Source organism: Chrysemys picta, chromosome 3 (genome assembly GCF_011386835.1).
Source record: "Chrysemys picta bellii isolate R12L10 chromosome 3, ASM1138683v2, whole genome shotgun sequence".
Lineage (NCBI taxonomy): Eukaryota > Metazoa > Chordata > Testudines > Emydidae > Chrysemys > Chrysemys picta.
This window is the reverse complement of record NC_088793.1, coordinates 70,385,416-70,398,650: the sequence shown is the minus strand read 5'-3', so window position 1 is coordinate 70,398,650 and position 13,235 is coordinate 70,385,416. Positions and strand designations below refer to the sequence as shown.

General features: G+C 38.9%; 1 protein-coding gene across 2 annotated transcripts in view; it reads right to left on the bottom strand.

Moving 5' to 3' along the window:
- Positions 1 to 13,235, bottom strand: part of PM20D2 (peptidase M20 domain containing 2) — a 34,898-nt gene that overhangs the window by 17,623 nt on the left and 4,040 nt on the right. For both annotated transcript variants that reach the window (XR_010599536.1, XM_005299711.5), the window contains exons 3-4: positions 10,150 to 10,292; positions 7,775 to 7,929 (exon numbers count right to left, since the gene is read on the bottom strand). Coding sequence is in view for 1 of the 2 variants with exons in the window: in XM_005299711.5 (XP_005299768.2) it covers positions 7,775 to 7,929; positions 10,150 to 10,292 (298 nt within the window). In the remaining variant the exon portion in view is untranslated. The remainder of the gene's footprint in view (positions 1 to 7,774; positions 7,930 to 10,149; positions 10,293 to 13,235) is intronic.

The window sequence follows — 13,235 nt, the reverse complement described above, 5'->3', positions numbered from 1 at the left end:
GCCTATTTGTAAGTATATTGATCATATGCTTATAAATATTTCATTACTGTATTAGGTGTAGTGACTGCTTATTTTTAGGCAGTTACACATTTAAAGCAATTGTATAAATACCATTTGGCCTTTGGATTTAATAAAGGAATTCTGGTTAAATTTGTGTCTGGTGGTTTCAGACACTAAAATTAATAATTTCAAATACTAATAATTCCAACAAACCCCAACCATTGATTTTGCAGCTCCAAAATGATTTCCCCCTAAATAGCAGCAATCTAGCATAGCAAGTTCCAGAATGCTATTGCCACTTGCTTCTGCACTGTCAATGAAGATCTCATTCTGCTATGTCTGTGAGGGAGAGGAGTTATTTAAGTTAAGCGCTAATGTGGACACAAGAACAAAGGGATATAAACTGGCCATCACCAAGTTTAGCCATGAAATTAGACAAAAGTTTCTAACCATGAGAGGAGTCAAGTTCTGGGACAGCTTTCCAAAGGGGAAAGGGAAGCAAAATACCTAACTGGCTTCAAGACTGAGTTTGGTAAATTTATGGAGGGGATGGTATAATGAGACTGCCTGCAATGACATGTAGCCAATCTGCAACTGCTGGCAGCAAAATATTTCCAATGGCTGGTAATGGGACACTAGATGGGGAAGGCTCTGAGTTACTGCGGAGAATTCTTTCCCAGATGTCTGGATGACAGGTCTTGTCTACATGCTCAGAGTGTAACTCAGAGGTTCTCAACCAAGGTACACTTACCCCTGGGGGTACGCAGAGATCTTCCAAGGAGTACTCCACTCATCTAGATCAATGTTTCTCTACCTGGGGGTTGCGACTCCCAGGGGGATCATGTGACAGGTTAGGGGGAATTGCACATGTAGGGCCGGCATTAGAGGGTGAAAAGCAAGGCAACTGCCTGGGACCCCAAGCCACAGGGGACCCCACAAAGCTAAGTTACATGCTTCAGCCCTGGGCAGGGGGCCTCGGGCTTCAGACAAGACTCACAAGTGGAAAAACAGGCTCAAGTATCACACTGAAATCTAAGTACAATACAGTAGAACCTCAGAGTTATGAACACTAGAGTTATGAACTGACCGGTCAACCATACACCTCATTTGGAGCCAGAAGTAAGCAATCAGGCAGCAGCAGAGATAAAAAAATAAAAATAAAAAAGCAAATACAGTACAGTCCTGTGTTAAATGTAAACTACTAAAAAAATATAAAGGGAAAGTTTAAAAAAAGATTTGACATGGTAAGGAAACTTTCTGTGCTTGTTTCATTTAAATTAAGATGGTTAAAAGCAGCATTTTTCTTCTGCATAGTAAAGTTTCAAAGCTGTATTAAGTCAATGTTCAGTTGTAAACTTTTGAAAGAACTACTATAACATTTTGTTGAGTTACAAACATTTCCGAGTTATGAACAACCTCCATTCCTGAGATGCTCGTAACTGAGGTTCTACTGTATTTATATTCCAATCATTTTATAATTATATGGCAAAAATAAGAAAGTTAACAATTTTTCAGTAATAGTGTGCTGTGAAACTTTAGTATTTTTATGCCTGACTCTGTAAGCATGTAGTTTTTAAGTGAAACTTGAGGTACGCAAGAGAAATCAGACTCCTGAAAGGGGTACAGCAGTATGGAAAGGCTGAGAACCACTGCACTAAGTGACCTGCAATTCTGTTCCTGCTAGAATGCCTGAAATAGAACAGATAATCCAAACCACTTCCCCATCAGTTTAGACTATGATTTTCAAAAATGAATTCGCAAGCAAGATCAACATCAGGTATCTGCTGCATTGAGCCATGTGTAAAATTGTGGTTTCTGTTTGCAAGAGGTGATGCTGCTGAAAAAAAGCAGAGGGGCTTGATTGCAACATTTCATTCCATACATTTCAGCTTGAGCGAAAGGCACGGCACAAACACCTGCTTCTTGGCTGTGACTTGTCAGCTATAGGCTAGCCCAGGGGTAGGCAACCTATGGCACATATGCCGAAGGCGGCACGCGAGCTGATTTTCAGTGGCACACTGTCCAGGTCCTGGCCACAGGTCCGGGTGGCTCTGCATTTTAATTTAGTTTTAAATGAAGCTTCTTAAGCATTTTAAAAAGCTTATTTACTCTACATACAACAATTGTTTAGTTATATATTATAGACTTATAGAAAGAGACCTCCTAAAAATGTTAAAATGTATTATTGGCACACGACACCTTAAATTAGAGTGAATAAATGAAGACTCGGCACACCACTTCTGAAAGGTTGCCGACCCCTGGGATAGCCTCTGTGATCTGATGCATCAGTAGCATACGGCTTGATAGCTCTCATCACCATGCAATTTTGACAGGTCTGTATGCCCAATTAGGGCTTATGTCCCGCCTTCCCACCCCATTTCCGGTGGCACCGAAGTTTGGTGCTGTCGGCCATTTTGAATTTTTGTGTGTGTGTATGTGTTTGACTAAGGGAAGTATTGTGTGTGTTTGTGCTTGGGTACATGGAGAGAAAAATGTTGAAAGAAGAGAGAGAGTGTAAAGATGAAAAAAGAAAGTTTGAGTAAGGTTTAGAGGAAAAAGGTTCTTTGGGGTGGTTGAGTTAGGCGAGAGGTTGGTAAAGACAGGTTATTCAAGAACAGAAAGATAGAACTTAAAGAAAAAAGGAAATATTTGTTTTTAAAGGGTTAGTTTAAGAAAAGAGTTAAATAATATTGAAAACTAGGTTTAAAAAGGGAAAGGCAAAACCTGATTGGTAAGCCCACGGCAAAAAAGTGAATAAAAAAAGAAATGAGAGAGAAAGAAGCAGGCAGAGTCTGTTTAGTAAGCACAGGGTAAAAAAGTGAATAAAAAAGCATTCAATATCAGGGTAGGTTAAGAAAAAAAAAAAAAGGTTACAAGAAAGAACAGGGCAAGAAAAGGGAAAAGAGAGCCCCCTTTGCAAAGGGCAAAGATAGACAGCACATGGTTGAGTCAGAGAGAGAGAAAATGAGAGAGAGAGAGAGAATTCTCACCTTTTAAGTCTTTCTATCCCTGGTTCAGACTCTCTCAGACTTGTTATCACCGCCTTTGGATCGGCCCAATCAGAGGCTGTTTTACAGCAGCATCATAGAATTTATTTTTCTGAACCAATCCTAGAGTTCCGAGATTTTAAACAATAGACAACTTCCTCTTTTTCCCCCCCTCCCCTCTCCCCCTTTCTTTTAACTGTTTTATAGAAACAGGCCCCCAGCATTTTTCCCACCATGTAGCCCTTTTACGAAGGAGTTTTTATAAAAGTTAAAACCATAAGCTTTTAGTAACAAACAATTTTTAAAAGTTTTCCCCTAGGTTTTAGGCTAATGGGTTATTTATTTAGTAAGCACAATGTGAAGCTGCAGCAAAGCACCTGTTAGCAAAGCAGCCTCTGTGAGTCAGTGGATCACAGAGAAGGAGTTTGCTTCTTTACCTGCTTTTTAACAAACACAAGTTAAAGTTACATTAAGTTTTGCAAAGGTATAATGACTTGAAAAGACAAACCTAAGACACATCCCTTTTGTATGTGTTGTAATAAAAAAAAAAAAGGAGCAGGCAGAAGCACCCCAGGTTTAAAACACCAGGTTTTTAGTAACAGACAATTTAAATACCCCTTATTTTGTAAACCGGTGGATCAGAGAGAACAAGTTTGTTTCTTTTCCCATTTTTTAACAAATAGAGGTGAAAGTTTTGTAAAGGAATAAACATTTGAAAAGACAAGTTTGTCTAAAGACACATTTTTTTATTTAGGACCCTTGGCATAAGTGTTTTAATTTAAAAAAAAAAAAAAAAAAGAAAAAAAGAAGGAGCATGCAGAAACAACCCTGGGTTATAAAAGTAATGTATAGTGACAAAAAAAAGTGTTAAACTAACGAGGGGTTTTTAGTAAGCACAATTTGAAACAGCAGGCTTTTTTTCGCAAAGCCATTGTTAGCAAACACAGCATCTGTGAGCCAGTGGATCAGAGATAAGAAGGCTGCTTCTTCCCCCAATTTTTTAATACATGCAAGTAAGTTACATTAAGTTTTGCAAAGGTATAATTACTTGCTCACTTGGGAAGCCACCTGGGAAGCTCCTTCTGGGAAGCCAACAAACAGAAAATGAAATTTAAAAATCCTGGGGCTTGCAAGGGGGAGGGGCAGGTTGGCTGCAGGGCAGCGGAGTTCAAACTGCTGACCAGAGTGGCAGCATGGGAATTGTGGGACACTTTCTGGAGGCCAATAAAATTGGAAAAAAAAAAAAAAACCTGTGGTATCTATACTGGCTGTTTGTCAATAATAAAGGGAATGGAAAAGACAAAAGTCTCTCACAGGACTGGAAGTATTTTGTTGACAAATCTAGGTGTTTTTTCCAAAAAAAAGTGACCTTGCACTTTGTATGCTACTGCTGTTTTGGGGGACAAAACTTGCCAGTGTAGACAAGCCCTTAGAGAATAGCTCTGAGAGGTATGAACTGCCCTTAAGTGTTGCTTTCACTCTGAAACCAGATGGCCATTCAAACGTTAATGTTCTTTTTCTGATAAACACATCTCATCTCACAATTCCAAACTGCATCCCACACTCTGGGTGTCGAAAGCTTCAGTTATTCCCAACCCTGCTGCTAAAGCCGCCAGTGTCTACCTTTCCTATGGATTGAAAAAGTCTTCCAGATCTCTTGTCTCTGCTGTGTTCTTCCCATGTGTCTTCTCCACTTTCTTGGTGTCAATGATTTATCCTCAGCTCTGTAACTTTATAAAAACACATTAACTAAACTCATTTAGCTCCAGTTCAGCAAATCATCCTGATTCAGCACGCACTTAGGAATGGGCTTACTTTAAGTCTATGCTTAAGTCCCATTACTTCACTGCTTTGCTAGACTGGCACCTTTGGGCTTGATCTAGCTCCCCTAACAATCCAGGAAAAGATTCCTAGTGACTTCCATGAAAGCTGACTCAGGAGCTTAAACCCTGACCTGCAATCCTCTCTCTTGAGAGCAGTCTGATGGCCTCTAGTAGGAGCGCTCTCCTGCCACAGCTGCCAGGAGAGCGGTGAAGCATGCTGTGAGGATTTCATTCAAAACTCAGTCTGAAAAAGTCAGATTGTATTCAGGTTCTTCTGCCACACCCAATACCAAGCACACACTTTATGGGCAAGAAGCCGGGCAAATAGACCGCATTTGTCAGGTACCCCTGCTTTACATGGACCTAAAAACCAACTGTTCTGCTCTGCTTTGTAAGTTAAGACAGGATTTGGAAGTTAATAGTTTGCAGCTGTTGACCATCTGTGTTTCCTGAGCTTTCGAATTGGAAGCATCTGTACATATCAGAAAAGCAAGGAGGGCGTTACCAAAATGGAAACTGTCTTTGGCTAGCAAAATTGCCCAGGCTGTCTAGTGTCCTTGGGACAATGGTTCTCAACCTGTGGTCCGTGAACCCCTTGGGGTCCACAGACTACGTCTAAGATTTCCAAAGGGGTCTGTACCTCCATTCAAAACTTTTTTAGCAGTTCACAAACGAAAAAGATTGATATAGAACCACTGGTCTAACTGATCACCATACTTAGAGTCTGGAAGGAATTTTCTCCCGGGTCAGATTGGCAGAGACCCCGGGGGGGGGTTCACCTTCCTCTGTAGCATGGGTCATTTGCAGGATTAAAGTAGTGTAAATGAGGGATTCTCTGTAACTTGAAGTCTTTAAATCATGATTTGAGGACTTCAGTAGCTCAGCCAGAAGTCAGGAGCCTATTACATGGGTGGGTGGGTGAGGCTCTGTGGCCTGCAATGTGCAGGAGGTCAGGCTACGATCATGATGGTCCTTCTGACCTTAAAGTCTATGGGTCTGAGTTTGAAGGCTAGGGTGAGCTCACTACACAGATGCAGGAATGTTGCCTTTCACATCTGAACATTCTGCAGCCACGGTCCACAGTCTCAAACCTGCATTACAATACAATCCCACCACCCACTGCTGGTTTCTTGGGCCCAACAATGGTGCTCCATTGTCTGCAGCAGCTTCCTGATCACCACCACCAAATTGTTTTTCACTTTGTCCCTGAGCAAACGGTTCTCAAATAAATAGTCATCTCCTGTTGTTGCAGTACTTCCAGTGGGTCTGCAAATACAGGAGAATCATGTATCCTTTATCTGCAATGTTTGTAAGAGCAGCACAGATCTCTGTGGGCTCCATGCTTCTGTCAGAGATGGCAGACACTGAAAAGTGCGGAGCATATTTGTGGCAAGGCTTTTTTTTGTTTTTTAAAGGCGCAAAAATTATGGGAAACGGATGGCATTATGAGATGGAGAAAGTTGCATGTTGGGAACTTGACCCCTAACTCCCAGAGATCTCTGGGCAATTAATTTCTACCCCACAACACAGAAAATTTCCCAAAAGGCATTGCACTGAACGGTGGCATATTGGGATATCTATCTTCACTTTGCATCAATACAGGCAAGCCTGCTGAGTACACACAGCATGGACACAAGCAGCCAAGTATGTATACGTGCTCAAGCGCTATACTAAGATTTAGCAACTGTACACAGATGTAATTTGTGTTGATCAAAGTTTGTAGTGTAGACATGGCCTAAATAGGCTGGTTTCCTGTTTGTACTATTGCCTCAACAGATCCCCCATTGTAAGTACAATAAAACTTCAGAGTTACAAACACCAGAGTTACAAACTGACAAGTCAACCACAAGCCCTATCTGGAACCAGAAATACACAATCACACAATCAGGCAGCTGCAGAGACAAAATCATCATAATAATAAATAATAATACAGTGCTGTGTTAAATGTAAACTATTAAAAAATTAAAGGGAAAGCAGCATTTTTCTTCTGCATAGTAAAGTTTCAAAGCTGTATTAAGTCAATGCTCAGTCGTAACTTTTGAAAGAACCATAATGTTTTGTTCAGTTATGAACATTTCAGAGTTACAAACAACCTCCATTCCTGAGGTGTTTGTAACTCTGAGGTTGTATTGTAACTAGCAAGCTGGGCTGCAAGTCATTAGATAGATCACTAAAGACTCAATCTGATTTCTCCCATGCCTAATTCTGTCCAGATTATAACAGCCCTTTTTAACATCCACGGTAGTCAATCTAGCTTCACCTAGAACCCATGTGGTTTGGAAAAGACAGGTAAGAGAGCCAAAGAGATGACTTTGGTCAGAAGTTTAGAATGAGGCCTTACCAATTTACTTTCATTATAAACGAGCCTTATTGAAATTTTTCTCTAACTGGAGCAAAGGCCGGTAGGGAAAGCAATTTCCACTAAGAGGCAAAAGAACACCTGATGACTCAAAAGGGCGTTCCATGAACTTTAACTTGGTCCTCACTAACTCACTCACCATGTATTGAGGCTACAAATTATTAGCCCCTTTACAACAAATTTACTAACAGATGAACACACACATTTTTGTCACAGCAATATGGCAGACAGCCATTAGCTACACTTTAATTACAGTCTCAGAAGTTAGAGATAAATTGCAAGATGACCTGACTTGGTCAAGACCAATACAATTTTTTTTTATCCTGAGCATACTACTGGGAACACTTTTGCTTATGACATAAGACTGGGGAAAGCTTCAGTTGAAAATCTAGGATATTTAGAACTGTAGCAACTAAATGTTTCTCTTCACCAACAAAATCTTTTTCAGCACATAGTGGAGTAGCAGATTAGTACTCAGAGATCTAAATTTTAGGTTGCCTTAAAAAGGTAAGTGCCATACAAATCATGTAAACAAAGACTTAGGCTCCTATTTTAGCCTAACTTCAAAATGATAAAAATAAATGAATCTGCTCTAGAATTCTTACTTTGCATTCTGTGGCCACAGCTGCAGCTTTGAAGGAATTTTCAGCTTTCTTTGTCAGAATGGTGAGGTCCTTCAGTGAAGGGGCACGCAAGTAAAACTCTAGCTCAGTGTAAGAAGGGATGATATTAGGTTTCACGCCACCATTTTTTATTATACCTACAGAAGAGAAGAGACCAATTATTGAATGTTGCAAAGGATCAAGCAAAATTACGTACTCTGCCTTATGAAGCTCCTCATTTATAGCTGAGCACACAAAACAGAAGTATTAGAGATAAGGCATCAGCTGAGCACTAAGTCCTGAGAATGCACCATTTAAACTTTGTATTTGGACTCAATTACTTCCCCTCGCAGTCAGCTCAATAGAAAGGAGTATCATGTGTACAAGGTGGGTAAGGTAAAATCTTTTACTGGACCAACTTCTATTGAAGAGAGAGAAGCTTTCACAACATATCATGTATACAGACTTTTTAAGGTTGGTATCACTGCATTCTTTTTGAGACACAACTCAATTATTCACCTTGAGTTCATACACACACAAAAAGGCAAAAGTAGTATTTACAGTTCTCCCCTGCTATTCACTGCAAACATTCTAAACTGTGAAACAATCTTGCCAACGCTGGGAAAACAAGAGAAATTAAACGAATGAATATGTGACAGAAGTTCACAGACCATATGTAAGCACTTAGTTTAAATATAGCCAAGTAATTCTCCAGAGTTTAAGTTACACAAGCATACGTCTTGATTTTCACATTCCTCATGGTTACAGCCAGCCATTCTGGTAGTGTTAAGTTAATCTTTTTAAAAATAGCGTCCTTGCCCTATGTTACAAAGACCTCCTTGGATTCAAAAACTCAAGGGGTTTTTGAAAGTTTATTTTACCATTTGTGCCATGTGTTCCTATTTTGCTTTGCTAGTTTGGACAATGAAGAAAAGATCAGTTGGCTTCTGGTCAGCTTCATGTTCTCCTGTTTTAGCACACCGACATGAAGTTTGAATTCTTCATTGCAAAGTAATTGGCATTTGCTGCAACAAAGGGGAAAGCAAGCTCGCTAGTATCCTCACTGACTCTTGCCATTCTTTGGAAACATTTCCATTGATCTTACATTTTGTAGAATCTTCCTTTCTTACAAAGCCTAATTTTGGAGCCAAGTTTGAACAGAAAACGTGCCTTCAAACAAATGGATACCATTCCATCATGTCCAGATATGGGTACAGAAAAAGCCAGCTACTGAATAAAAGTTATTTCTTGTTAGGTGTTCTACACACCTTACTCAGCACCATATTAGATTTCTTCTCTCCACAATAGTTATCTTTTGTTATCGTAACTTCAGTGGGAAGAGACGTTGCTAGTGTTCCCATACCATACTTGCCAATTAATATAAGAGGCTTGGAGATAAGAATAATGGATGGATGCCAGAAAAAGTTACTTTGGACAAACAAGGAACTGGCAAGTGGGCAATCAAGCAGATTTGTGCAATGCACACACTATAATATGTACTTTTCCAAAGAAAGAAAGTTAAGGAGAAAAGTGTTTAAAGATGTGCTGTAACACATTAACAAAACTGGATAGAGTTAAAGAACAGAATATTGATTTTCCTAGTACTTTTGGCAAGCTAGCAACATTTTATTTGGGGAAGAAAAATAAGCTTGCCTGGAATCCTGGCCTTACTCTCCCTCTACCTCTCTCCCCCCACCCCACAGCAAAAAATTAAAAACTTTCAAAATCTTGCTGAAGGGAGGTCTCAAGATATACTTCAGTTTGACATTAATCAGAGTCCTAAAATATATTTTAATACTAGAGGATAGATTAGGACATTCATTTTACAAGCTTGGGTTCCTTGGAAGGTTATTAGCTGTTGCCTCAACTCAGTAACAAGATCCTTGAATCTCTGTCAAGGGAAGCTTTTATTGCTTATGTTATATCTTGTTCCAGCTGGTCAGGCTTCCCTAAAAATATTGTTTCCAGTTTACAAAGCATTTGTATGGCTATAGTTATACCAATACAGCGTCTTCACCATTAGTGTCTTGAGTCTTAGACAAGTTTGGCAGTTATGAAATGCTATATTCAGTTTATGTAAATATTAAATCTGCATTAATATACATAAAAGTGTCTTATTTGTGTAAATATGGAGGAAGAATGCTTATGACTTGAGGCCATACTGCCCTCCTATTGGTCTGCATTCAACAGTTTATACTAAATGTTGATGGTACCATAGAAGTTCCCTTAGAAAGGTATTTGGATGAAAAATGTAATTATTTCAAATTACTTTTCCAGTTAAATGTAACAATACAATATTTAGGATTTTTTTCAGAGTCAGTATCCAAATAGCCAGAAGTCTTACTTGGTGGACATAAGATTGAATGAAGCTCTCTCACCATGAACTCTCCAGGTTGGTTTCATTTGCTGTCTTAAAACTGATATATTGTTGTATGCAAGAACAGCAGCGTCTAATGCATTTACTCCTTCCCAAGGATAAGCAGCAGCATGAGAAGCTTTTCCATAGTATTTCACAGTCACACTAGGAAATAAAAGCCATGACTTATTTGTTTTTGTCCACTTTTAAAAACTAAAATCAACGTCCCTTTGGATTCACCCAACAATTATTAAAATTTTATATCAATGTTTTTGAAGCATAAGAGATTAAGCTGTGATTTACCAGGTCCTAAACTGTTGGGAAGCTAAACCACCTTTAACCACCAAAGCATAGATCCTGAAAGAGATTTAGAAATTAAGATTGTCCTATCCCTCCCCAAACTCTGCCAACACTCCAAAGGTGAAAACAAAATAGACAATGCACTATATACATTTACAATGGTTAAGAACAGATTCTTTGCAGTAAAAATAGCAATATCCTGCTATATAAATTTATTGCCATCCACTTCTTGCCAGCAAGAGTCCTACTATGCACCTAACCATTTAATAGAAGCCATGGTATGGGCTAGCATAAAGCCTCTTTTACCTCCTCCTCAGAAATTGGTAGCGTCTCTAGGGCAGAAGTAAGACGAGCCAGAGAAGAAAACAGATTTGAAGCAGGATGAAAACTACATGAAAAAAAACAGTTAAAAGGAAGTCTATTGCGATTTTTCTGCTTCCCCTCTTCTATATGAGATTTATAAGAATATGCAGTTAGAGGAAGATGATAGATGTTGGAAATTCAGATAATTAGATAGAAATTTTCTACACACAGTTAAGGCAGATTTCAACAGGATTAACGTCTACACTGCAATCGAAGGTGTGATTGTACCTTTAATCTAGCTAGCATAGCTAAAAATAGCAGGGAAGCCCTCACAGCTGCATTATCACTATTTTTAGCCATTCTAGCTGGATTTAAGCTAGCACAGGTATGCCTACTTGAGCTGCAATCACACCAACTGCAGAGTAGACATACCCAAAGAGGTCCAGTGCTAGTTGCCAACACGGACAGCAATTAGATGCACTGTACAAATAGCATAAATTTACTCTGAAGTTCCTTATTGACAGTATCAAATCTATACCTTTAAATTCTTGCCTATCTGCAAACAGTATCAACATTTTTCCCTTAACAAGAACTCATCATGTTTTGAAAAACTCCTTAAGACTATTTAAGCTTTAAATTAAATGCATCCCCAGACCAAAAAAAAAAAAAAAAAAACCCCTCTGTAAATTAAGAAAAAAACATGACAGTTAGACATTCAGAGTTAAGGGTGAAGATAAAGAAAACACTTGTCCATGGGATAGAATTTGTAAAGCGATTGAACTGTTAGCAGCTTATTTTCCCTTTTACATCTGTTTTCAATAAAATCTTGATGTCTGAAGTCTCTTAAATTTGGAGAAGATATTACTTGCAGATGAAACACTGAACACACGCACCATTAAACATGTGCACCAGATTATTGGTTTTATAATTCACACCACATGTACAGGTATGACAGTATGATGCTTTGCTAGTACCCCTTTGTTGTTTATGTGTGCTTCCTATCATTCCATTATCTGAGCCCAAGAGGTTTATAACAACAAGATAAGTTCACTGTTTAATGACACTTTTTATTTGGTGGCACATAGCATGCTGAAGATCATTTTATCTGTAGAGCATGCACTGAATGTATAGTCACAAAGGTGATTAAAATCAATATAACCACTGTATACTTCAGAGTAAGGTATTCTAATGATCACTAACAAAATATGTTTTATTGAAGAGTACAGCACCAGTTTCTGGTTTGGCAATAGAGAAGGTCACAGATAAGGCATTCAAATTACTTAACTATGTACTTTAGTGATCAGATTATCACTACCCAGCAAAATTCATTTGGGTGCATCAACTGCAGCCTTTCATACTTGCAAATGTTTAGGATTATTATAAATTTAATCTTAACTTTAATTTCTAATGGATTTGTTTTAATACAATGTTCAAGGAAGCAAATCTGAAACTTGGAGCAAGAATCTATGGAACCTGGTACAGAATGGAAGCCTGTTGAAGTAATGGATTAAGAAAGATTACTTGAAGTCAGTTACAAGATACATCTGGCCCAGATGCCTATGACCTAAACCTCTCACCCAAGGGCACCGAGTCTGGAGAGCTTCCTGGCCTCTTACTTCATGCCACATTTATGTGGCTAGGAAGTTCCTAGAGTTCTCATTATACAGTAATCCCCCATTGCCATGGAACTTTATTGCCTTAGAAAAGTGGAAGTTTTGCTCAGGTACCAGGGAAAGGATAGACAGTTTTTCCTAGAGATATTGTTGGCACCAACTTGAGAATAATTGAAGGAATGTACAGGGAATAGAGCTACAAGATTGGAAGTGGAGGGAAAGGGGCAGAGAAGATATCAGGAGTAGGTTAAGAATTCTGGCTGCCAGCCAATAGCTGGTATTAGGCAAGAGAAAACAGTTCATGGGGTAGTTTGAGAAGGGGGTTGCATATCCACAAAAAGGAAGAGAAGTTTGATTTGAGTTTTTTGTATTTTTAAACTAAAAAGCTGATGTCCTCACCAGTCATGCATGTCCCAAATCCGCTGTAGCCAGACCACCCCATTCTGAGGTTCCGAGTTAGCAAAAAAAAAAAAAAAAAAACCCACAAACACCTTCTTGAGTATTTTTTTCCTCCAACTCAGAAATGGAGTATGAACTAAATCTCACCAAGGTTTTTGAATGTACTTCATTTGAAGTTTCCAGGACAACCCATTTGAAATAAGACATTGCAAAGACATAAAACAGTCTTTAAGGTGATCATCACATACTTTTTTCTTCCATCTTAGAAAACAGCTTGTATAAATTATTCAAGTGTAAGCAAAAAATTATAACTCGTGGCCAGAAGACATCAGCCAAAATGTAAGTTAGCTCTGAAGCTCCTTGGGGCTAGTGATGGCAGAAAAGAAGCCTCAAATATGGAGGTGAATGCACCTATAGTGTCTTAAAATAAAACATGCACTGCTACAAGCCCCAAAATACATCCCTTCTTCCTCCCTCCCTCCTGACTCCAATA